The sequence below is a fragment of the Podarcis pityusensis genome, assembly GCF_964106645.2.
Source record: "Podarcis pityusensis genome assembly, chromosome: 8".
Lineage (NCBI taxonomy): Eukaryota > Metazoa > Chordata > Lepidosauria > Squamata > Lacertidae > Podarcis > Podarcis pityusensis.
In genome coordinates, this window is record NC_138033.1 from 33,165,657 (window position 1) to 33,191,204 (window position 25,548).

The following is a 25,548-nucleotide window of genomic DNA, read 5'->3' on the forward strand; positions in this document are numbered from 1 at the left end:
CATATTTTGTAATGTGGGGCCAAAAAGTCTGTAAGAAACTACTACATCTGGAAGAAAGTTTCAGGGTTGGCCCTTGGCAAAAATATCCACTGCTAACCCTGGGTTGTGTGCGAAGTAATGAGCATGCCAGGAATAGCCCACCATGAGCTTCTTCTACACGGACATCTCACTGTGACCCTGCTGTGCTCTCCAGTAGACAGAGTGATTGTGAGCAACAGCCCCAAGCCCAGGGTAAGGGAAATGAAGGGGGGCAGATTTGTAGCTTGGGCCATTGGTTCAAACAATCCATCCCCACTTTCCCAAAATGGATTTTTATGTTATCAGTCAAGTTGGACAAGAGTTTGGTCTTGCAGTTGACAGGCATTCAGGCATTCTCCTTCAATGCTTGCAACTTGTCCTGGTCCCCAACCCCAATTGGTCATGGGCTTATTTGTCATTCTGCCTCTCTTGGGATCTTACTATCTTTCCCTTACGATTGTGCTTCTTGGTAGGTGTCATCATGTTTGCCAGTCCTGTCACGCTTACTCTTCAGCAGTGACTCAGACTTGCTGGCGGATGCATGCTGGGCCCTCTCCTACCTGTCGGATGGCCCCAATGAGAAAATCCAGGCTGTAATAGATTCAGGGGTGTGTCGGCGACTGGTGGAACTGCTGATGTAAGTGTCCAGCCTCTGAAGGATGTTGGTGTGTGTGTGTGTGTGTGTGTGTGTGTGTGTGTGTGTAATGGCAGAGTTGCCTCCCCTCTATAGCTGGGATTCATAGGAGGACATCTCTCTTACATGACAGGGATATGTGTGCACAATGATAGCCACATGTTGGCCTGAGAGAAATGTTGGCACCCTTTGGAAGTTTTACAAAAGCAGTATATGGAATTAATATTGACCGTTATTATGGCTAGAGTGGCTTCCATTCATCAGAAGGGGGATAATGTTAATGTACATTATAGGTACTGAGACCTTCTGACATAGGAAGCATGGAATGGCACCAGCCCCTGCATATGTGTGTGTGCACACACTGGATTTAAAATGGAATAAATAGGTGGGATAATGTGAACAGCACCATTAATTTTTCTTTGGGGTTTTTTTTTTTTTACACACAATTAAGTGGTGCATAAATCGTACAAAATAAATAAAATAAAGTAGATGTCTTAAGTAGGGCAGAAGTACCACACTCAAAATGATAGAGCATAGCTAGTGTGAAGAGGAGTGAAGCATTGAGATAGAGATTGGGGTGTTCCTTCTGCTGGGTAATAAGGTGGGCATCTTTTCCTTTTCTTCTTCTCCTGGCAGGCACAGTGATTACAAGGTGGCCTCCCCAGCTTTGCGAGCTGTTGGCAACATTGTGACGGGGGATGATATCCAGACCCAGGTGACGTTGGGAATAAGAGTTAAATGGGGCCGTCCCAAATTCAGGATACGGGAACCTACAACCACTGCAGAGGCCTGGTTCTGGAAGATGCATTTCTGTTAGGCTTTTGGGAGAAGATGTGAAAGTGTCATCAAAGCAAACACTGGCTTCATTTGGGGGGGGGGGGTGGATTTGCAGTCATACAGGGAAAGCCGGATTGTTTCTTGCCACTGTGAATTGTAACAAAACAGAGACTTTTCAAGATAGCGAGAGAGCAAGAGCTTGGTGCTCTTCTTTTGGGTAGGAGCAGCTGTCTCTAACAAGCGCCTCTTCAACTTCCCCTTTTCAGGTGATCCTGAATTGCTCAGCTTTGCCTTGTCTCCTTCATCTACTCAGCAGCTCCAAAGAGTCTATCCGGAAAGAAGCTTGTTGGACGATCTCCAATGTCACAGCGGGGAACAGTGCTCAGATACAGGTACAGCTTGCTTTGACTCAAAGGGCAGCAGACCTTTTGGGTCTTTTACTCTGGTAATGTAATGGGAGAGATGGCATGGGAAGGGCATACATAATTGCTGCTGTTTGAATGTATGAGAATACATTCTCATTATTGCTGAGAAATAATTGGCTATTTCTCAAGCAGTCTCCCTGTTGGGTACCTGGGTGCTGATGCAATAACAGTGCCAGCACTGCATTTGGGGTCAGCCCTTGGGGCAAGGGGATACTCTCCTCCTTGTCGCCACTACTGCTTGTTCACCTGCCTGCTTTCAGGGAGAGGGTGTGCAGGTGGCAGTGGCGAGGTGGAACAGGGCCAGAAGGCTATAGCAGTTGACAGCAGGCCACTGCTGGAGTATTGACCTTAGCAGGTGCCTGAGAAAGCCAGCCCTGGGGTGTGGCAGCCATACTGTTATGGTACTTTACGGTACAAGCCTGGGGATACTGCAGGGAGGGGAAAGCTGTTAGGTGGGAGATTTATATTAATCTTGCTCCTACAACTTTTACAAATTGTAAGGATGGAAATAAGTAGGCAGTTTCTTACTGCTAAAGCAAAAATACTTTGGAATGTGAAAGCTTCTTCAAAAGAAAGAAATTCTTCTGGACCAAGCAGTTGTACAAGCCTGCCTGCCTGCCTGCCTGCTTTTGGATTGCATCTCCTAAGTAGAGGTGTTCTGAGACTTGTTCTCCTTGAATAATACTGCAGAAATGATAGTAGTCAAAGCAAACAAAATGCTCTTGGCTGCATGGCTCGGACAATGACTGATGATCATAAGGAATTGTAGCATTTTTTGAAGGTAGCAAATGATTTCTACAGCAGTCACCTGCAGCACAATGTGTTTTTCCCCTCAGAACATATACTCCCCAAATTGCATCTTAATTCATTTGAGATACCTGGGAACCTTCCATCACATGCTTTCCCAATCATTTGACCTGAAACCAAATGCTCCTTTTCAAAAGATGGGTTTGCAAAGCCTGTAGCAGATATTGAATAGCTACCTTCTGAGTCAAGTGTGGGGAACCTGGTGCTTTCCAGATGTTGCTGAAGTACAATTCCCATCATCCCTAGCCATGGGCCATGTTTGCTGGGGCTGATGGGGAATGTAGTTCAGCAGTATCTGGAGGTTCCCCACACACCAACTCAAAGTATTAAAGACCGCAAAACTTAATGAAATGACATCTGAGGTTCTCCAGAATTTCTTGCTAGAATTTTTGAAAGCCTGAATCTAAAGAGCTGTGGGACTCATTTGTTGAGTGCCAGCGAGAACCTAATTTTCTGAAACGGCAGCAGCTCCCTTTCCATCCTCTCTTCCTTTGCCATGTGGCAAATTGTTGTTGGAAACTTCTCTTACTTTCCAACAGTAGCTAGTGATAACTGCACAAAGGGCAGTGGTTTAAAGAAAGTTATCTGACAATACTGCCAGGCTACTATAAGGAAAGCTTTGCCTGAGCCTAAGCAAATTTAGGGAAGAGACATCAGCCAGAATCCAGTTTGGGGAGAGTGAGCCCATAGAAAGGGAAGCTGATGGAATGATTGAACTGTCCCATCAATACGGATGGCAGGAGTTCCTTCTTGCAGGAGAAGAACTCACTGTTCTCTTTTTCACATTCCCCCTGCAGGCAGTCATAGATGCCAACATTTTCCCAGTGCTGATCGAGATCTTGCAGAAGGCTGAATTTCGCACAAGAAAAGAAGCTGCTTGGGCAATCACAAATGCGACATCAGGAGGAACCCCAGAGCAGATCAAGTACGTTGAGGCTGTTCTCATTTTGCAAAGTCTTTCCAGTTGGCTCCCCTCCCTATTTGTATCAGTGTTCTCATTACCCACAGTTCCAGAAGAACTTCGTCGTGAAAGGACTTGTGGGATGGGTTAGCATACATCGTGCCTAGTCTTGACCTGGCATTTATGGTCTTTGACTAAATAAGTTGGGTAGAAAGAGGAGTTCTGCAGTTACGTTGGGCTGCCTTTTATTTTATTTTGTGTTGTTTTATTTTTTAAAGAATATGGAAGAACTGGTTAAATTGTGGAGGACGTTAGGGATGGATTGTTGAGAGACTTAAGAATTGGTCAGAAAGAGACACTATTTGTGGTAGGAAGAATGAGTGACATGTAACTCCCTCCCCCCACTTCTTGCTCTCATGAGAAAGGAGGACCAGGTTAGGAGCATGGACAAGAGGAGAGCTCTCTCTCACTCCACACACCCTATTTCTTTATAATTAACAGAAACTGATTATCACAACAATAGACAATTGGTACAAAATAGTTTGGGAAACAGCCCTCCTTGAGAGAGTAACAAATAAACTATAGTTAACATATCGACAGATCAAGAAAGATGGCTTTGCCCCAGTGTGGTTTAATTTCACAACATATGCCAGTATTCCAGTATTCCAGAAAATGAACGACCCTCCCCATCAGCATTTTAGCCCAATCTAGTTGATGAATTATTATCTTCACTCTGAACCCGCCTCCCATGTTCATCAGTGACTATCACTCATACTTAATCTAAGCTCAACTGCAAGAACTCCTGATTTGGTGTCTAGCTGTGTGATGCTGAATGTTATCTGTTAACTCTGTTCTATTCTGTTTCACCTTTGTTTTTGTTTAAAGCAATTGCCGAACCAATAACTTGCACATTGACCACTAATAATGCTCCATATGTTGTAGATATTACTGCAAATTTATTGTGCTACAAATGTCATGAGAAGATGTGGTCTATTTATTTGTATCATTTATTATTCCTATGAGCCTTGTTTATAAAACCCAATTTAAAATTATTCAAAACAACAACAACAAACACACACCAGAAACTGATGATCATCAGTATTACTGGTGAGACAAGGGCATATTTCCCACAGTGTATGCGGAATTCATTGCCTCAGACCGTTAAATTGCTACATTTTTCATTAGAACAAAGGCTTCTTTAAAAAAGTATTAATTCACAGCAGGTAAGTCTGATGATTAGTGCAGCATCCTTGTTGAGAGCACTGTAATCTTCCTGTTGGTTGGCAAGCACTTCCCTGGGGGTTTGGAGGGAGGTAATAGAATGTAGATCAAAATGTACATGTCTAAAAACAGAGTAGCACAACTTGGCAACCAGGACATGCTTTTTCTGTTACTTTCAGCACTTTTAACTTCAGCTGAACCTTGCAGGTTTTTAAACCCTGGCATCCTCCAAGACTCTTGCATCTCCAAGCTTACCTAAAGTTTCTCCTGAACAGGGACAGAGTACCATTCTCACATCTTTTGCCATAACCCAGCCCTTTTGTGTGAGAACATGGTGGGGCAGAAGGGCATGTATTCCAAGCAAGCTTGAGTTACTTACCTCCCTGCCTCCCCCCCCCCACTTGAAACAGTTACATAAATTTGGCCTGAACTTCAGTCAGTAACGTCTGCCTGTTTTGGTTTGGTTTCGAACATAGGTGAAGTTCTGAGCATTTGTGTTCCCTTTCTCAGGTATTTAGTCAATCTTGGCTGCATCAAGCCCCTGTGTGACCTTCTGACTGTCATGGACTCCAAGATCGTTCAAGTGGCCTTGAATGGCCTGGAGAATATTTTGCGACTGGGTGAACAGGAGGCCAAGCAGAATGGCTCTGGCATCAACCCCTATTGCAGCCTCATTGAGGAAGCTTATGGTGAGTTGGCCAGTCTGCATCTTGAAACTCTTTTCCCGAGGCAACTTAATAAGTATACCCTCATTTGCAAACATTTCCCAATAAATTGTCAGTGATTCTTCCTTCACATCCTCACACATACCTGCATGTGACCTATGCTCCTCCATCTCCACCAGCCTCAGCCACCTGCAAGTCCTTCCTCTTTCTTTCTTTCTTTCTTTCTTTCTTTCTTTCTTTCTTTCTTTCTTTCTTTCTTCTCTCTTAATGGCCAGAACCGCCTCCCAGACTCACTGGTGTGATGGAAGCTCTCAACTTCCTCAAAGGTCCACCTTTTCCTTGAACTTTTTGGCACACCTCTTTAGTCTCCCCAAACCCTGCCACAACCTTTGCCAACCTTCAGCTGTTTGGGACTACAGCTCCCATCCAACAAACAAGATTTGAGCACAAGACCACTCTCTCCTCCTTCTGTGGTTTCCAGCAGCTAGTATTTAGAAGCATTACTGCCTCTGAGCACGAGGGCAGAATTATTGACAGCTGTCTCCTCCATAAATTTGTCCTGTCCTCTTTTAAAGCCATCCACGTTGGTGGCCATCAGTGCCTCCTGTGGGAGTGAGTTCCATAGTTGTAGCTATAGCATAGCACCAGGTGGTGGAGCTGTGTATGCATAATAACAAGGACAATGTGTTTCTCCTCCAGGCTTGGATAAAATAGAGTTTCTCCAGAGCCATGAAAACCAAGAGATCTACCAGAAAGCCTTTGATCTGATTGAGCACTACTTTGGCATCGACGACGACGACTCCACTTTGGCTCCCCAGGTAGACGAGGCCCAGCAGCAGTTTATATTCCAGCAACCAGAGGCCCCCATGGAAGGCTTCCAGCTATAACATGTGTGCAGAGTGGGGGAAGGGGGGAGAACATCGTAACTTTGTTGGAAAGTTAACTGCAGAGAGCCTTCACACCCCCAGCCGTGTTCTCTTCTCAGCCAAACAAAAGGCTGCAAAGTGCCCACTCCACCTGTTGCAAAACAGCTTTCTCCTTCACTGACACATGGCAGCAGTACTTCGCGCTCATGAAGAAGAAGCAGAAAAAGAGAGATTCTTACACACAATACATTTTTTTTCTTTTTGCTGCTGCACATGTGTGTCAAAAAAGCAGGTGCTGAGGTGGATGAAAGTGGAGGTGTAAATCAGTTACACCTTCTAGTGTGTGGTTTTCCTCTGGGGTTTTTTGTGTTGGTTTTTTCCTCAAATGTGTATCTTCATTTGGGTACTTGAGAGATGACTTTTTTCCAGTGGGAGAAGGCAAAATAACGTAGATCACAACCAAGGAATTTAATCCTGGATGCTTGGGTTCAACTATTTAAAAAAATTCTTTTTTGCACATCTTGATTTTTATTAAAGACTCTTGATTGATCTGCCAAAAGCAGCACTTTGGCCCTCATTGTTCTGTGTCTCCCCCCCCCCCCGAAACCCTCTTGCCAAACAGCACCTTTTCAAGGGATTTGGGCCAAGTTGCTGCTGCTCCTGCCCCCTCCGCAAAAATATTCCTGTACCCAGATGCAGGAAAAGTTGGACAGCCCCATCCCACCAGGCATCGGAAAGACTGTCCTTCGTGGAGGGATTCTTTTTTGAACTGCTTCAGAATTCAAACAGTGCAGCAGTTCCCACTGTCTCCTGAAGGCCCAGTCTAAGGAAGAGGAAGAGGCCTCGATTCAAAGGACTCAAAGCACAGCTAACCATGAAGGTGGGCTTCTCTTACATTTGCTACTGACTGAAGTGTTGAACTGGTGGAGGAAACCTCATCCTGCATCTTTACTTGAAGAAAAATTTCAAACCTTATTGAAGCCTTTTGGTTCCATGTCATTTATTTTGAAAGGAATTCTTTCCCTTTTTTGGGTCTTGGCTGGCTGGGGTGGGGACAAACCTGACATGTTTCCTGGAGCAGGTCTTGCGCCTGCACTTGGTGCACAATCTGCTCTCAGCTCAAAGAGTCAAGTGGCCTGTGTTTTCTCAGAATTACCTCCTGCTCAACTGTGTCGTATACATTCTACTTCAAAATGAAGAAGAGAAAGCTCTGTATTTTTTATATATTATATATACACGTAGATATTTGTCTAATTTGGTCTCCAGAGGGGGGGAACTATAATTCTTCTAAGGTATATATATTAGGATACTGTGTGGCAGGCCTGCCTAGGAACACATGGCCATGAAAACCTCTTTGGTTATCTTGAGTTCTCCTTTTACCTACTGTAGGAAGTGCCAGATTAGTTGAACTCCCTTTACCAGGTATAGATTACTTGGCCAAGGCAAACTATCAGCTTATTTCTGCGATGGGGAATGGCCCCTTCAGATTGCTTAAATGCTTACGGTATGCACATATCCCCTCCCCCTTTTCTTCTTCTCACTCTCCGATATTTGAATTCAGGGTTCCCAAAGCATTCAAGAAGAGAAGTTCAGGCAGGTGTGAAGCTGGATAAGAAACCTTGGGCTGCATTTTGTAATAGAGATTTGCTCTTTGTTGTTTAAAAGGAAAAAAAAGTGAAACAAATGCCAAGGAAACTAATAAACTACATCTGTGCATTCAGTGATTGCAATTCAGATAAGACTGGAGTGAAGACTGTTTTCCTTAACATAACTAGCAATATCCAGGATCCAATGTGCAAAATGGCATGCATGCTTTTATTTGTGTCTTGCAGTGACCCTGCGAGGTAGGTTAACATCATTTTACTGTTGAAGGGGAATGGAGGCAAAGTACTCCTGACTGAGGCCACAGTGTTCTCTTGATGCTGCTGAGGCTTTGAATCTACTCGGCAGTCATAGGTGGGTCGGCACTCTTAACTGCCGGGCAGCACTGCTTTATGCAGTTGGTGGCATAGTTGTAAAAATAAATAAATAAATAAAATAATTACGGTACTGATTTTAGAGATGCTTGCATAGAGAGTATTGAATTGAAGGTCCCCACCGTACAGGCATAGATCAGGGAATATAAAGGGGGGGGGGATAGAGACAGTTTCACTATTTACCTTTTTGCCTTAAACTGATGCTAGGATTTGAAATCCTGCCAGAAGAAAAACAGCCACAGTAAATATATGGGCTTCTTAGTTCTTGCTGCAAGAAATAAAAGTTAAACAAGAATTCTGCCTGTTGAAATAACCCAAAAGGTCATAGAAAGTGCCTCTCCTGGATCTAAGGCTAGGTTATACAAGTCGTGTCGCAGCATGTGGAGGAGTCTGCTTTACTGACACACCAATCTCATCCTCCTGGTGCAGTTTTTCCTTTTTTGTTTTTGTTTCCATGTAATATAAATTGGAGTGGGAAACTTGTGGTTCTCTGGATGATGTTTGGACTACAGCTCCCATCATCCTTGACAATTGGCCAAGTTTTCTTGGTTTGGTAGGAGCTTGAGTCAAATGCCTTCCAAAGGGCTGACAAGTTTCCCTTTCCTGATCTAAATGAACCAAAGTCTCGAGCACAAGCAAAGCAATATAGACGCCTAGACATATTCCCTCAAAAGGCTTAGTACAAGTTAAAATTGAATGTGGGGAATGTGTACCATGCAGGTGCAAATTCTTGGTTAACATGTTCTTCTAGAGTCCAGCTAAAGTGGAAAAGTTCAGGGAGAGGAGGAGCCAAAATCTGCTGCTCTCTGAGCTGTGCTAATGAAGTGGCCCTTTATCCCTTCTTTCCATTCTTTTATTTTGACCTAATGTTGTTGTTGCTGCTGTGAAGTGGCAGATGGGAAGAGGCTGGCTTGTTAACAGAACTGGTGGAGACCTTCTCTTGCTACTTAACGACATCCTCGTCTCTCTGAATTTGTACCGGTCTGTTGTCATCCTGTGACCACAGGCTGAGCTGCTGGGGGACGCAAGAGGAACATGGAGTGATCTGATGCCTGGAAGCTGGCCTTTGCAGGAATCCACCTTAGAGCCCACATGGGTCACCAAGGGAGAGGGTGGTGCCACTATAATGTGCTTGGGAGGGGAAACTTCCTCCCTGCTGTTCTTGTTCCCAGCTACTGAGGGAGGCTCTTCCGGTCAGGTGTGAGAGAATTTGAGGTGTGTGGAGAGAGAGATTGTCCTTTTGATGGGAAGTTCTGTGGCTGGGTGGAGGAGATACTATGACCTTTTATGTAGATTTGGAAGCTGAGAAAGAAAAACCAGATTATGGTCATTGGGAGGGAAACTGAGGCAAGGAGATGGGGGTTAGGAAGCAGAGTGAGCAAGGGGGGAAGCCCCAGGTACGTCGATTATGCAAATATAAGTGGATTTTAATATATTTGATCTATATGCTGATGTCTCTGTACAATCTTTGTAATACACCCAGCTGATGGTGTGAAATTCCTGTGCCACACAACTCCTACCTGTATTCTTTCCCCACTTGTTAGGAATTCCAGTCAGGCCAGGGCTGATTTTAATATGTCTGTTTATAACTAAAAACCATACTGCCTCGTCTCAAATACAAGCATATCAACAAATGCAACTGTTGCTCACATTGATTGAGAAATTTAGGTGGGGCTGAATGATGCTCATCCAACAACCAAGCTCTTCTGTTCTCTCACACTCCTCATAAGACGTTAGCTACATGAGGGGCAAATGTACTTTTCCTTACGATCCCAATGATGTGAAAGTAGAGTTGGTCTGCTTTGTTTGCTTTAAAATATGCATGTAAATATGCAGACTCCTTGAACCTTAAGTAGGTATCCAGATCTACTTGTTCTGTAAAAAAATATGTACGATTCCTTTGCCTACTCACCTACCTGCTGTTCTGGAGGTCTGAATAATACCGTTTTTGGAACAGGACAAGGCCACTGTGACCAGGACTTGGACTACTGAAAGCATCCATTCTGAGGATTCCCTCTCTTGCCTTAAGAAATTATGTGACCCATCACATCTCAAAGGACATAATCAGAAATAGATGCTTCTTTTAAGGCAGGCTTTGCCCACCTGGTGCCCTCAAATGCTATTGCACTGCAGCTCCCACCAACCCTAGCCAGTACTGAATGGTACTGATAGTTGCGGTCCAGCAATATTTAGAGGACACCAGGTGGATGAAAGCTGCTTTAAACTTTCCAGCGAGTAATTGTGATGCAACTTTGTTGTGGTGGTAGAAAACTTGGTTTATATCTCTTAGCATGATTTTTAAAAATCAGATGAGTGTGAGGCATAATGTATATGCCCCTTATTTGAGCACCTTGGTGAAGGATCTTAATACAGCTGATATGATTTCTCATAGCAGACAAAGGTAGAAGTATTTGGGGTGGTGGTTGTTTTTACTATGGAAGTGTCATTTGGCTAACTGGTCATCAGACTGGGAGAGAAAACTTATTACTGTATTATTACTGTGTAGAAGACTAAATTCTTTTGATAACAAAAAGCCCAAGACCTGTGAGTAATAGAATTCCTGCTTGAAGGAAAGGGGACTGCAGTCTATAATGTTCCAAGGATTAAGTTAGAGGTTGTTGACTGTCATTTTAGGTTGATATTTGGATTTCTGAGTGACATGGGTGCCATCCCCTCTGGCCACTTTTACCCAGATCCCTTGTAAAAGAAACTGTGTGTATTCATGTATGCACTTCCTCTCCGTGAGGGAGTGGCCTAATCCAGGGAAAAAGTTGGATCCAGTAGAACTAATCTAGTCCTTGAAAATCTCATAGAGTATCACTGTTCCAGTTTCCCCCTTCAACTCTGCACTTTTTAAGGGGAGGAGTAAACCATCCACAGAACCTAAAGAGGCTTCATAGGAGGGTTGCTATGTTGGTGAACTGGATAAATGTAGAACGGTGATAATATACTTGAAATTTTCAATTGAAATCTAGAAAAATTATTTCTGGCATAAATAGTCTAGTAAATTTAAGGAAACCTAATTCCTACCTAGAAGCTTTATACTGCTATATGGATAAAACTAGACTAATGCACTGCAAAGTGCACTTTTATTTCTCTCTGGGGTTTTAACAATATATTTATCTGCTCGCCTTTCAGACAGAATAAATCACATTGATGAAAACAACATAATTAGCAAACAGGATAAAATAAGGGAATGCAATAATAACTGCATTAATCTGATAAGTCTATTGTAGAATTGGTGCAACTTGGGAAACCATGCTTTTTTCCTGTCCATATGTTTAATTCAGATTTCCTCATACTGCAGAAAACCTGTTAAGTAAAAATATGGTGCACATCAGAAGTCATGGATGTGGTGGAAGCCTATTAGCATTTTAAAATTTTTATTCATTTATTTTTGAGCGAGTGGTTTGTCACGCCCATTTGCTCCTTGCCTGATCACAAACTACAAGAAAGAAGATTCCACCTAAACATTAGGAAGAACTTCCTGACAGTAAGAGCTGTTCGACAGTGGAATTTGCTGCCAAGGAGTGTGGTGGAGTCTCCTTCTTTGGAGGTCTTTAAACAGAGGCTTGACAACCATATGTCAGGAGTGCTCTGATGGTGTTTCCTGCTTGGCAGGGGGTTGGACTCGATGGCCCTTGTGGTCTCTTCCAACTCTGATTCTATGATTCTACAACCTTGCTTAGCCCAAACAACGTCAGCTAGCCTTTTTTCAATTGCTGCGTGTTGGACTATCATCATTCACAGTCTCTCAAGATAGCAACACGTGTGAGGGGTTACCTTGGAGACAATAACTGTGGCACATATACATTGGAACTTTTTTTTTTTTTTAATGGCACAGGTCTTGCGTAAGACCTCTTCATCTGAATTTCCGTATGGTTAAATTTCAGTGTTTTAATAATCTAAGGAAGCCTGGCTTGTTTTAAGGCCGCGGTAGCGAAGCGACCATTGCCAAGGATGAATCTCAACACGCACGGACGGACGTATGATCGCTCTAATAGGGAGCAAGGTTATCTACCTTCCACGCTTCTAAGTACAACCAGATAGCGCATCTGAAGCCCTTTTAGCATTTTAAGGGTCAGTGTAAATGTTAATTATGAAAGCTCTCCCTTGCGAGCCGCCGCCCTGCCATTGGGTAAGATCCCTTTCCCTTTGCCACCTTCCTTGCTTGGGGTGGGTGCGTGGAACTAGCCGGGATTTGTTCTCCAGCAAGAAGCCCGAGACCGCATTCGAGAGGATGCTGGGAGTTGTAGTTTTAACGAGGCTGCCTCTTACCCCGCCCCGTTCCCCCGGAGTGATGCATGCCGGGAGCTGTAGTGCAGCCCAGACTCCCGCCTCGCGTGCCGCTTTTTTCTTACCCCTTCGAAGTTTCCCAGCATGCTTCTCCCGGCCGCTCCCGCTGATTGGCTGGCGGCGGCTGGCGGCGCATGCGCAATTCTGAGACCCGGGGCCGGAGCTGCGTTCTCGAGCTTTTTGGAACCGCTAAATCCAGACTGGAACCGGGAGGAAGCGCTGGCGGCGGCGGCGACTCGTTAAGAAGAGAGTGGCGGCGGAGCAGCAAAAGGGAAAAAGCAAAAGCGAGCAGAGCAGCCCCGTGGGTGCTGGGCGGTGAGTTTGGTAGAACAGTCATACCTCTGGGCCGTGACGTCAGAGCACTAAGGGTGACGACAAGTCTGAGTGAGTGACGTGGTCGTGTGGCGAGCAGGGAGGGCCGCGGTAGCGCCCTTTCCCCGGGGGAGCATGCGTCGTGGGGTCGGCAAGTTGAGGCTGGGGGGGCGGGAGGAGTCCCGAGTGGGCCAGGACGGAGGCTGGGACTGGCTGGAAAGGTAGGCAAACTGTATGAGGAGCGGGGCTGGGACTGAGTGGCAGGAGGAGGAAGAGGAGGCCTGTGGGTTTCCATAAGGCCTTCTTTCCCCGTCCCGCAAAGTTGCAAAGGTAAACACAGCAGCAACTCGAAATACCTAAAAGGAAACTTGCGGCAGCAGCCATGGGCTGGTAAAAGCAGTAAAACCCACGCCGGGTATTTGGGGTGTTTGACTGAGTGGCAAAGAAACGGGGGCTGAGGTCAGTAGACTGCTGAGCTGTGTGCATGGAAGAGGGAGAAACAGTAGTGTTGTTCTCTTGAGGGGGCCCTTTGGGGTATATTTGCCAGGGCTTGGTGTGGGAGGTGAACAGGCGAACATTTGGAGCCAAGCAGGGAGCATCTGGGGCCTGAATTCCCAACTCATGTAATAACAAGGTGTTAGGGCTGAGGGAATAAAAATCATAGATGGTGTTGAGCTAAGGGAAGGAGGGGTCCCATGAGTTGCTCATGCCCTAAGGCGGTTGTAGTGGGAGCAGGGAAGTGCTGGCCCAAGACAGTTTGGCACCTGAGACAAACCACAAAATGGCACAAAGCTGCCCAGAAGAGAAGAGGTGTGTGAAGATCTGCATCAGGAACAAGCGGATAAAGTTCTACATCGGGAATGAGTGGGAGGAGACCAGCAGTGCCTCCTATTCACCAAGAGGCCACTGCAGAGGGAACATTGGGGAGGGGCAGCAATGCATTCCTTGGGGACTGGATCTGCTGTCCCTGTAGACCCTGCCGCCTGAGGTGGCTGCCCCAACTTGCCTCATGGGTGGGCCAGCCCTGGAGTGGGCCTTGGCTGGTAAGACAGAGAGGTAAGTCACTTGGGGTTCATGAGAGAACATCTGAGGGCATTTTGTTTTCTTGTAAGGGACTGGCAATGTTCTCTGGGACTGTGTGGAAATGTGCCACATATTTTTTTGCATAGGAGAGGGGTATAATGGGAATGGGCTAGGAGTTTGAGGTTCCCTCAACTGATAGGGTTCACATGTTAGCTTTTAACAGGCCTCTCTTACCTTGTTTCTGATGGGGATGGGTGTGGCCAGGGCAGGAAGATAAATCAGGGGTGTTTTTAAACCTATGAGAGCAAAGCTCTCCGCTATGCTGACCATACAAATTGTCCCAAGCTGTAATGAATGATACATGATTTCAATGACTGCACCAGCAACTATCCTTTCTCTTGAATGTGGTGTTTTCTTATCTAGTAATGACTTTTGATTTCCATTGAAATTGCCAGTCATCCTCTGAACTTAATGCTAAACAGAGGGCCACATTTTTCTTTTACTAGACGCTGTTGGAAGTGGCTTGGAAGGTGACTTACAATGAAGAGCCAAGATGGGGAAAGCAAAGCTGTCCTTCTACCTGCCAGCCCTTCCAAAATGAGTAGTGTGCTGGGGTTGGAAGACTTAGCTGAGGCTCCCATAGTGACTACAGAAAGCTGTGAATGTCCACACCAGCCTGAGTTGTGCAGCTTGAACTCTTTGGTTGACGGAAATGTTGAAAACCCAATGAGTGAGGAGCAGAGTAAGAAAGAGGGTATGTGTTATCATGAGGCCCGTTGCCCTTTCAAACGTTAATTTTTTTATATCCCTTTACATTTTTCTTCAGCCATAAGCTGCTAGTGGCATTAAACATTTATTTCCTTTGTCTTTGCACCACCACCGCTAAAAGGGATTGTTGTTTCTATTGCATACTTTCTTAAATCTCACAATGCCCATCTTTTCATCGACTGAGAATTCTAAAGCTAAAGCACATCTGAGGCCATACCATGCTCTCTTCCAGGAAGCATTGGTCTCATCTCTTCCCCTCCTCCCCCGTGCTGTAATCCTAATGTACCACCTTTATTCCCAGCACTTTATTTACTAAACACTAGTGTCTACATGGCTAAGAAGTGCAAAAAAAAATAAAAATGACTGTTATATATTTTCAGTGCAATATATGCAGTGGTTTATGTAAAGTACTTATTTGTTAACTGCTTGAACCTTACCCAGGAAGTTAGTTGTTATGTCAATTTTCTGTTATCAGTTTCCAGGCCTTATTTTACAGGAAAAAAACAGCTCATTTCTTCTGTGCTGTTAGTAAAATGTCTAGCACATTAAGAGCAGAATATTTTGAAATATTATATGCTATTCTAGTAGACTCTATAAACTTTGCACAATGATCTGAAACACAATAATATTTGATATTATTTAGTTAGTAAAATCCTTCGCTCCAGTTTGCACATGTTCACACATTTAACATCTTGTGTATTAATGTTAAATAGTGTTGTTCATTTACTCCTTTTGCAGCACTTTTGGTGGATGAGGCTGTATCCCAACCCCACCAACCGGTTAGCTGTGATGTCTCTGAAGAGCTAAGCAGACAACTAGAGGACATTCTGAACACATATTGCCTGGATACAAACCAGGAAGGACCAGGAGATGACAATGGGCAGAGTGAACCTGTAGAGATGGATGAGGCAGAAAAGTGCCGGAGTGAGTCCCCAAGGAATGGCGAGCAGGAGCAGAGTTGCCCTGAGATGAATGGAGAGAAAGAGGGACCCAGAGGGACCAGTGATGAAGGCGGCGAGCGGGATCAGAAACGAGCCCAAGAAAAAAAGAAAGCTAAGGGGCTTGGTAGGTGGTTCCTTCCTGATAGTGCTCTGCTCTGCTGTCCCATCCTCAGTTTATGTCCTAATCCTAAACGCTGTTGCCCTTGCTAAAGAGTAATCACATACTGTTGCAATCTCTTCATGGGCCTCTGGTCTCTCTGCCTGCTGTGCTCTGATGTTGGAATAGTCATGCCAGGGCTGTTGTGGCTGGTATTGACTCAACTTCTTTCTGTTACAGACATTCTGGACTGCCTAAGTTCAGATTGTAGAGTGCTTAAGGCAGAGATTTTTCACATGATGATGACTGAAAAAATATAATGTGAGCTGGCTGCTCTCTGGAAAATGCTCTTTGTTATAGAGCAATGAGGCAGGCAGGAAAGTGTATAGCAGAGACCAGTCCACATCCTGCCTCCCCACCCCGATCTACAAGCTTATAGAAAACTGGTAGTAATTTCCATAGTCTACAGGTTTCTAGTTCCTTAGATTCTTTAGGTCTCAAACTCTTCACCCCCTAGTTCTTTTCATTGTGATCTGAAGATGTGTCTATATTATCCTTTGTGTTCCAGGCAAGGAGATCACATTGTTAATGCAGACCCTCAACACACTCAGCACATCTGAGGAGAAACTGACAGCCCTCTGCAAGAAGTATGCTGAACTGGTCAGTGTCTGGCAACGTGAGAGGGAGGGATGCTTGAGTGGGGTATTAGTGCAGGAGGCAACAGGAGAGGGCTTATTCTGAAAGTGAGAGCTTATCTCTGAGGAAACCAGATGCCAGGGGCAGGGTGTGCATGCTTTTCCTTTGAATCTTGTATGGTTTGTTGTGGGTCATAACAGGTTCAGAACAAGTGGGACTCCATCACCCAACTCGTCTGCTAAAGCCAAGACATATGCTATTATAGTTTGGTGCAAGTGTAGGTTAAACGTTGGGGACGTGCATGCCATATCCAAATCCCACTTAACCGCCTGGTTAAGTGGGCAAACTTTGTCTTCAAGGGACTTGGGAGTTTTTCATAGGGACCATAGATAAAGTAGTTTGTCTATGATGAGGAATGCAAAACACCCAGGCAGCAGAGTGCTCCCTCCTTTTGTACTAGGAGACTCTTTTATGGCCAAGCAGAAGTGCTCAACAGGCTTCTAGCAGTGCCTTGCCTCTTGGGAATCCTAAACTAAACCGCAGGCAGCAGTATGCTTATTGCCAGGTTGCTGCCAGTGCTGACAGGATGGGTGGGTAGGAGTTGTAGAGCAGGCCTTCCCAGACCACTGGTAAAGGAGGCTTTACCAGAAGATTTACCAGTTAAGGGGTTAAGAGAGCTGCCTTAGACCTGTGAAATACCTAAAACACTTTAGGCACAAGTGGCTCCAGTTTTAGGATTCTCACATTGTTCACTGACCAAGAGTACTTCTGCTAATGGCTTCCAGTGGCAGTTATCTCTTACCCCTGATTGTAATAGGGGGTTATTGTTCAGGTTCATCTCTGCCCCAGTTTGTTCACCAAACCCACAGTGTCAGGTGTAATGCATATCAATCCACTGACAATTTAGACAATCTCAACTGACCTTCTTTGGAGTTTCATAGTCTTTGCAATGTCCAATCTATGGCAAAATATCTGCAGTGCCATGCTTCCTACTCAATATGCTTGTTAAACTGCGGGGTCCAGAACTGGACACAGTGTTCCAGGTGGGGTCAGACCAAGTCAAAATAAAGTGGTACTATTAACTTTCCTTGATCTGGACACTATTTAACGTCGTTATGTGAATTTGACAGAAGCTTCCTCATGATGAAATGCAGGATACCCTCAGCTTTGAACAGTAAGGTCTGAAGGGGGCTTACAAGTCTGTTTGCCTAAGTGGCACAAACACCCTTCAGATCTTGATGCCCAACACTGCATTGTGCTGCTTGCATTCTTAAGATTTTATAATAACTGAAAAGGACTGCAGAGGTAGAATACATGAGAGTCCCAACAATTAGAGTTGCATCCAGGGAAGAAGGCTGCCCATTGGGACTTGGGTGGCTGATCTCTCTTGTGGCTCAGGGATCTGCCTATCCAAATTCATTGGCCTTTAGTCTAGCCAGAAAAAGAGTGCTGTATTTCTAGCACAGAAGGGCCATCCAGGATGATGCATCCCTCCACCATGTTGCTTCAGTACTAGTTTTCCCTCTTCTCTCCTCTCTGTCCTTATTGCTCATATGTTTGGGAACACTCGTTTTACTGCTATGTGGATACCATTACTTATGCCTGTCCTGGTCTGCTTCTCTTTGTCCTGCCAGCTGGAGGAGCACAGAAACTCTCAGAAGCAAATGAAAATCCTTCAGAAGAAGCAGACCCAGTTGGTGCAGGAGAAGGATCATCTACGGAGCGAGCACAGCAAGGCCATCTTGGCCCGCAGCAAGCTGGAGAGCCTGTGCCGGGAGCTCCAGAGGCACAACCGCACCCTCAAGGCAAGTGAGGCCCAACCTGTAGGTAGCCTCTCCCCCACCCCCATCAAAGCCCCGGGTGCTGTACCAGTGTCTGTGCAGGCCTCTCCTCCAGAGACCTGTGTGACGCTGCTGCACCTTTGGGGTCAAAAGAAAGCCTATCCAAGCAGCGTAGTTCAGCCTAAGAAGGGAGATAACATTGTTGTGGGGGCAGCTCCTGGCTTGCTATACTGGATGTCTTAGGTTGCCCTTTTGGCTGATTTTAAATGATCACAGTGGAGACCCCAGTCTGTGACTTTGTAGACAAATTGGTTGGGGGGGCAGGATGGGGGAAGAAGGAAGAAGATAACAGCTTCTGAACTGGATTTCAGCAGGTGTTTTCCAATAAGGGATGATAAATAATTGCTTTTCTCCAGCGAGCCAGTACGATTTTAGCTAAGCTCTGCCTACTGTGACTTGCAGCCATTCCCTTTTCCATCGCTGCCACTGAACAGAAGCCCTTTAAGGGGGGTGCCAAGTATCCCCACCCGGAGAGCCTTCTGCCCACAGGAGTCCTCATTCTCGCCCTTCTTCCGCCCCCTGACTTTCACATGTTCTTTCCAACCTGTCTCTCTAGGAAGAAGGTGTCCAAAGAGCACGGGAGGAAGAAGAGAAGCGTAAGGAGGTGACATCCCACTTCCAGGTGACCCTCAACGATATCCAGCTGCAGATGGAGCAGCACAATGAGCGCAACTCCAAGCTACGCCAGGAGAATATGGAGCTAGCCGAGAGACTGAAGAAACTCATTGAGCAGTATGAGTTGCGAGAGGAGGTGTGCAGCCCACAGTGAGCGGTGGGGTGTGCATTGTGACTGGGGGGTGAGGGACGACTGGAATGTTGGGGTAGGGAGGAGACGTATCCCCAAATCTCTGCAACTTTAGTCTTCTGATAAGAATTTACTTCTACATCACCTGTTTGTTACCCAAGTGAGGGACCAGCTTTTAAATAAAACACAGAACCAAGGGAATTACAGCAAGCTTCAGTAGATCCAGTTAGGGACCTAGAGTTTATATTGCAAATGTCCCACTTTATCACTGTTTCCTTAGCAACCAGGCCTTTGACAGGGTTGTTGACATTCCTGTCCCTATCTGTTCCTTGGAACCTTTCAAGGAGGTGCCAGATTTCACTCTGGTGCTAACTCAAAACAGACACGGCAAAACACCCTGAGTGACCAGTTGTGCCAATTTCAGGGTCAGATAGGAAAGGAATGCAGCTACTAGGAGTCATAAAATGCAGGCACACAGGAATCATTCATGGATGCAGTCTAGCCAAAGGTTAAATGCAATTATTGAAACATTTCTAAAATCAAAAATATGCATTTGGGGTCTCTGGTTTTTACATCAGTCTGAGAAGTGTGCTGGCTGGGGCTGATGGGACTTGTAATCCAAAGCATCTGGAGGCACTAGGTTTGGGAAGGCTGGGATACAGAATGTTGAGCTAGATGGCCCAAGGGTCTGACTTTGTATTAGACAGTTTCCTGTGCTCATTGTAGCAAGTGGCCTGTTGGCAACTGAAGAAGCACCGTTTTGATACCTGAGTCTGCACACTGGCTTTAAACTGACCTGTCCTATGCAGGCCCCCAAATTAAAATGCTTTCACTTTCAGAAAAAAACCAAAACATTGCAGCTTTTTTCTGGTATGCCAGAGGCAACCTCCCCATGAGCGATTGCTTTCCTTTGGCTAACGTGACTTGTAAAAATAAAAGTGATATTTGTGTCTTGGTATTGTGCCTGTGACTTTCTGCTCTTGCATTTGCCAGAAGCGGCTGCTGCTGCTGACTGACAGCCTGTTTTGTCTTTCCGTTGGCAGCACATCGACAAGGTCTTTAAACACAAGGACCTGCAGCAGCAGCTGGTGGATGCCAAGCTCCAGCAGGCCCAGGAGATGCTGAAGGAGGCTGAGGACAGGCATCAGCGGGAGAAAGACTTTGTGAGTCTTGCTCAAATGGTCCAAGGAGAAGCCCCAGTCTGGCTGCCGCAGCTGAGCATCTCTTAAGAGGAGAGCTGCGTCCAAGCTAGGGAGTCCTTTCCCCTCCTCTTGGATTCTTTGATATTCCACAAAGCTGCATCAGGCCCTGCTTGCCTCTTAATTGATCCTCTAAACATGGAGTGGAGGGAAGTTCCAGGCTGCAGGGCGCTGTTCTCCTGCAGTGGTGGTGGTGGGGAGTTAATTTCTCTTACTCCATTGCCTTCCCCCTGTTCCTTCTCTCTTGCACAGCTATTGAAGGAAGCCGTGGAGTCCCAGAGGATGTGCGAGTTGATGAAGCAACAGGAAACGCATCTCAAGGAGCAGGTGTGTGCGTGGGTGGCACTCTTCTCTCTCCGCCCCCCTTGCTATAGTTCACATTTTCTATACAAAATCCACTTTCTTAGAATGGGGAAACAATTTTCCTTCTTGTGACCTGCTGGCAGGATCAGTTGGTCACGACAGGGGCATGGCTAAAGGAACAGTTGCTTCATCCAAACCTAAATTGGGTTGGAAGGTTTTTAGGTACTTAAGATGGTTTAGTTTGAGTTCCCAGCTGAGTCCTGAGTAGCTCCCTCTTCCCACCCAACCTCTGCACTTGCACTGTTTTTCAGTAAATGGTGCTTGAAGAATGTGTGCGTGTGTGTGTGTGTGTGTGTGTGTGTGTGTGTGTCAGAGAGCACTTCCCTTTCTCTTACTCAGCCCTGATCTAAAGAAAGAGTTGTAGACACTAACTCTTCTCCTTCCCTCCTCCTTTTTTCCAGCTGGCCCTCTACACAGCAAAGTTTGAAGAGTTTCAGAACACACTATCCAAAAGCAGTGAAGTGTTCACAACCTTCAAGCAAGAAATGGAGAAGGTACTGTATGTTCGTGCTGCTTTCATGTGCTGTGGGAGGAGAGGCTCTGACTTAAATTGTCACTCCTGTTGAACAACGCTTAAATTCTGAAGTGCACCAGCCCATCCCTTTGAGCTGCTGCCTTGGGAGGGGAGGACAGCCCCTGAACTTTTTCTCTGCCGGCGTCCCAGGACCGACTGACTTTCACTGTTTTTTCCTTCCTTGCTGCAACCCCATAGATGACAAAGAAGATTAAGAAGCTGGAGAAAGAGACCACAATGTACAGATCCCGCTGGGAAAGCAGCAACAAGGCCCTTTTGGAAATGGCAGAAGAGGTAACGTCGCCCCTGCCTTACCCACATTGACTTCTCTAGGGAAAACGAGTCTCAGGGTCAAATGCATAGCCATACAGGCCTCAGAAATTCCTATGAGGGATTGAAACTGTGCCCACCCCTTCAAATCTTTGAAATCCTTAAGGATCTAAATAGATTATGTTCATTTTCCCCCTGACTCTGCACTCAGGAGAGAATAATAAATATTGGCAGATCCAGTACAAGATGCTGGTGCCTCTGTAGTTTTAGAGATGAGCTTGGAAATGCTGAGCAACCTTTTGCTGAAGTCTCGACCTGTAGATGGCCTATGCGTAGTTTTTCAGTCCTTGGAAGCATCCTTCTCCCTATGTGCCACTCTTTGGGGGGGGAAAGGCATTTTGGGGAAATCACAAATCCTCTCCATCAGAAGAAACCTCTCTTGCTCTCTCACTTCCTTAGTTTTGCTCTTGGCATTCCGTGCTCTTGAGTCAGGATTCCTTTCAACAAGCCTTTGAGTTTTTGTTCTTGCTCTTTGCCTGGCGCTCAGTCCTGGCTTTGCAGTTGGGCACTGGCCAGTTGACAGAAAGACAACCCAGGAATGGTGCCCTTGTTTTTGTTCTTCATTGCTGGCTGGGACTAGAAGCTCCAGGCCAACCTCGATGCCACAATGAGTTGGAGAGGAGTGGAAAGAAGCAGGGATATGCACCTCCCTGTCCTTGTACTTGGAAGTTTCTTCTTCCAGAGCACACATTGCACTACTTGCTGTGGGGCTTCTACACCCAGTGGTACAAGGAGGGGAGGGTGTGGCTGAGGGTTAGTTAGTCTCTGGTCCAGAGCTGGCCTGTAAGCTGGTTAAGGACATTTCCCATCTTAATGAACAAGCAGCTTTCCTAACGTCTTAGCAGCTGTATTTAAGCAACTTATTTTTGTCGCCTTTTCATGATCTCTTCTGTACCTTGGCAAGCAGGCAGAAGCTGGCCCTGAAATTGATTTTGTTTCCCCCTTGCAGAAAACTCTCCGGGACAAAGAACTGGAAGGGCTCCAAGTGAAAATCCAGCGCCTGGAGAAGCTCTGCCGGGCCCTGCAGACAGAGCGCAATGACCTGAACAAGAAGGTGCAGGACCTGTGTGCCCTTGTGCCTCCTGCTGCCAGCACGGACCTCCAGGGACCACCAAAGGACCCATCCCAAGGCAGCTCAGAGGAGCTGGCACCTCAGGGCACCACCGTGGAGGAGTGCCTTGCCCTGGCACAGGCGGTGTGCTGCACGGGACCAGCCGAGAGGTTTGGGGAGCCAAGCATAGGAGGAGCCCCTGCTCGGGAAAAGATGGATGAAGCTGCTGTCTCTCTTGAGTAAAGATGGAGGAAGGGGGAGAGGCGGGCATACCTCTCCAGAGACTGGGCCCCAGGCCTGGGGTGACAAAGCTCAGTCCCCCACCCCCAGGCACTTAAGGTGTTCCAGTTTAAGTTTGAAGGCGTTTTTCTTTTCTTTTTTGCTTTATAAAAATTATCTCACTATATATTACACGATATGATGTGCAGGGCAACTCCCACTTTTTATATATAGGCCTAGGAACTAGATTGAACCACATTCTTGTGTGTCGTGTGAACATCTCTAAGTGTGTGGCAGTTTCACCAAAATACCTTCTGAAGTATGGGCGTGGGGGAATCTTGCCAACCATAACCCTATTCCCCTCCCCCAAACTCAGTTTGGCTGCTACATCTCACTGTGGGTGCTATGCCATGAATGCAAATTTAGGAGGTTGGCATCAGGGGGCCCTTTGGAGGATTTGCTTATTTTTCTCATATATTGACCAGACCCAGAGGCTTAAAACCAGAACAGGAGACTCAGGAGTTTGAAATCTAGTAGGTTATTTTTAGCATGTAGATTCCCCCAGGAAAGCGGAGAATAAAGTAGATGTGACTTTGCTTCACGGGGACAAGAGACTGAGAGCCCTGTTGGTTTGAGGAGAGGGTGGGTGGGGAGCATCCTCTCTGGGACTTTGCTACTTCCAGAATCTATGTTTCAACAGCCTTACGACTTCACAGTTGCCTCTATGCTTATACACGCACAAGTGTATGTATTAAAGATTTAATCCAAAGGTTTTCCTTCCTTAAGTGTTTTGCACATGATGAGCACCCGTGCACATGGTTGCGTGTGAGGAATGCTCTGGGGGTGGGGTGGGCAGGGGGAGTGAATCCCCTGCATGTGTTATATACTCCTCTTTGGGATACTTTGGTACTAAACGTCCTTCACAGTCCCAGAGGCTCAGGGAGAGAAACCCTAACCTCCCAGGCAGCAAAGCCCAGTAACTAGAAACAAACTTAACACACATCAGGAGCTGCCTGGAGATTGTCCTCCATGACCGGACTCCCGTTTCCTTATCTTAACAGCACTTTTCCTTGGGCCACTTTGTCTACACAGCTCCATGTCAGTAAAAAAGAGGTTTCCTATTTAGTCCTCAGTGCTGCCATGGCTAGTTTAAACGCATAGAGGCTTTTTCTGTTTGTGATTTCAATTTCTGCTGCTTCTTGGGCTTAAAACCCAACTACAGACTTCTTTGCGTTTTAGTAGCTGCCTTCTTTGCTTTTAAAACTCTGCATCCCTCCTCTCTGGGGCTATTATTAGCCTTTATTGTAATTCCTGTCTTGCTGAGCTGCCTATTCCTCAGTTAGTTGTGTTTTGAGCTGTTGAGTGTTGGTGTTTGGGAACAGCTGTGGGCAGGCACCATTCAGGCCCAGCCCTATATACTTCAAACACTCGTGTGTTAAAGGAAGCTGGGCTTTAGGAAACAGTATTAGCAATGCATTTTGTATGATCTGACTTCACTCAAGTTGGCAGATTTCTTGCAGAGCTGTTTTGCTTCCTTGTTTCTCTTACTGGAGGTAGTGATTTCATCAAAGCTTTGGGTGACATCCAGCATCGCACCAGCAGATATGGCAGGACTTCACCTTTGTCACAGCCCCTCTCCCCACATACGCCCAATCTGCTCTGGAGGGTCCCTCAACCCTTGAGCAATTTCAAGGGTGCATGGGGGGCTGGGGTGGGGGTGGGGAGAGCAAGTCTATGCTATGAATGGGCCGTCTCCCATCCTCTTCCTCATACTTTGCAGGGCTTGGCCAAAAGCTGATGAATGTAAATGGGGGATAGAACTTTACTCTTGGAGCGGGACAGAACTGAACACTGAGATGTTTCAAGAAAACCTTCCAATTTTTTTTAATGCAGTGGTACAGGCAATATCTAGATCTGTTATATATATCTATCTTTGTATCCAATACAAATGAACATAAACTTGACTGCATGTCTGTGCTCCTTTTTTCTCCGCTACCATTATGGATATTGAGGCAGGCTATTGAGTTTGGCACACAGCACCAATTTCCAGATGTCCATCCCAATTCACTAAAAATGGTATTTTGGCCCTTTTCAAGGGGCTTGGGACAGTTTTTGTATCACTTTCATGTGTATTGTAAGTGGTGAAAATGGGTCTGGGAAATATTTTTCACTTGCTTAGCTTCAAAATCATTTTTTGGTTAGGATTCAGAAATAAAACCAATGTAGTGCTTTAGAGAGAGTGTTAGACTTCTTAAGCATTAACACCAAACTTTCAGGTTCCAGTTCAAGAAGACAACTCAGATTATTTTTATTGGTCTAGAATACTGAAGACTGAAGTTACAAGGGGTCTTCCTAATTTGTATTATAATTTAAGTGGAACTCTAGCTACATTTTAAAAAAGGAAACCATGGAGCCGTGAGGGACCTCAAAGACCATCCAGTGTATTGTTACAGCAGCCTTGTATGGGCCACTCAGCTTCTGTTTAAAACCTCTTAACCAAAAAGAGTGTCCACCACTGTTCCAGGATTGAATATATTGTGCTGTTAGCATGGCAAGTTCTTCCCAATGCTTTGTTGAAACCATGTAATTTTGAATGAACTGGTGTGGATCCGACTGGAACGTGTGGTAACCTGACACCCTTCTGATTCTGACCATTGGCCAGGACCGATTTTGAGTTGGGTCCAACAAAATCTGGAGCATGGGTGTAGCAGCACCCATATCTCTAGTCATACAACTCTGCCATGAGGCATCCTAGCCCCTATTCAGGCTTTTTTGTGGGGTAGAGGGGACAGGGTGCTTTCAAGTATTGTACTCCTTCAGCAACACTTGTGATAAAGGAATTGTAGCTGTGTGCCCTGCCCCAAAGCCTTAGGCTATGAATATGACCAAACACAGATCCACCCCCACTGGGAGAATATCCTGG

The 25,548-nt window shown here is 45.7% G+C and overlaps 2 protein-coding genes and 1 long non-coding RNA gene across 8 annotated transcripts in view; 2 read left to right on the forward strand and 1 right to left on the reverse strand.

Moving 5' to 3' along the window:
- The window catches only part of KPNA6 (karyopherin subunit alpha 6), a 32,302-nt gene extending 24,249 nt beyond the window's left edge, over positions 1 to 8,053 (forward strand). For all 3 annotated transcript variants that reach the window (XM_081019677.1, XM_081019678.1, XM_081019679.1), the window contains exons 9-14: positions 492 to 655; positions 1,289 to 1,367; positions 1,696 to 1,821; positions 3,459 to 3,586; positions 5,294 to 5,472; positions 6,148 to 8,053. In XM_081019677.1, coding sequence (XP_080875803.1) covers positions 492 to 655; positions 1,289 to 1,367; positions 1,696 to 1,821; positions 3,459 to 3,586; positions 5,294 to 5,472; positions 6,148 to 6,335 — 864 coding nt within the window. In that variant the 3' untranslated portion in view covers positions 6,336 to 8,053. The remainder of the gene's footprint in view (positions 1 to 491; positions 656 to 1,288; positions 1,368 to 1,695; positions 1,822 to 3,458; positions 3,587 to 5,293; positions 5,473 to 6,147) is intronic.
- A 1,526-nt stretch (positions 8,054 to 9,579) lies between these two features.
- LOC308484713 lies at positions 9,580 to 12,588 on the reverse strand. Its single transcript, XR_013990090.1, has 2 exons — positions 11,971 to 12,588; positions 9,580 to 11,735 (listed from the first exon to the last, which is right to left on the reverse strand). It is a non-coding gene; the product is annotated as an uncharacterized lncRNA (long non-coding RNA).
- Positions 12,589 to 12,742: 154 nt separating this feature from the next.
- On the forward strand, positions 12,743 to 24,589 carry LOC308484696 (alpha-taxilin-like). Of its 4 annotated transcripts, none has more exons than XM_081019673.1 (11): positions 12,743 to 12,901; positions 14,428 to 14,675; positions 15,428 to 15,754; positions 16,296 to 16,387; positions 17,998 to 18,172; positions 18,765 to 18,955; positions 19,993 to 20,112; positions 20,401 to 20,475; positions 20,913 to 21,005; positions 21,224 to 21,319; positions 22,305 to 24,589. In XM_081019673.1, exons 2-11 carry the CDS (start codon positions 14,462 to 14,464, stop codon positions 22,647 to 22,649), a joined length of 1,728 nt encoding a protein of 575 aa, XP_080875799.1. In that variant the 5' UTR covers positions 12,743 to 12,901; positions 14,428 to 14,461; the 3' UTR covers positions 22,650 to 24,589. The 4 variants fall into 4 exon arrangements, with proteins under 4 accessions (XP_080875799.1, XP_080875801.1, XP_080875800.1 ...); XM_081019675.1 differs by lacking the exon at positions 12,743 to 12,901 and adding an exon at positions 12,952 to 12,970; XM_081019674.1 differs by lacking the exon at positions 12,743 to 12,901 and adding an exon at positions 13,007 to 13,119.
- The last annotated feature ends 959 nt before the right edge of the window (positions 24,590 to 25,548 follow it).

Bases quoted from the DNA above. Each gene is read 5' to 3' on its own strand.
- LOC308484696 (XM_081019673.1), top strand. From the start codon at position 14,462: ATGAAGAGCCAAGATGGGGAAAGCAAAGCTGTCCTTCTACCTGCCAGC. The intron at 20,113-20,400 runs GTGAGTCTTGCT...TCTCTTGCACAG, and splicing joins ATCAGCGGGAGAAAGACTTT to CTATTGAAGGAAGCCGTGGA. The intron at 20,476-20,912 runs GTGTGTGCGTGG...CCTTTTTTCCAG, and splicing joins AAACGCATCTCAAGGAGCAG to CTGGCCCTCTACACAGCAAA.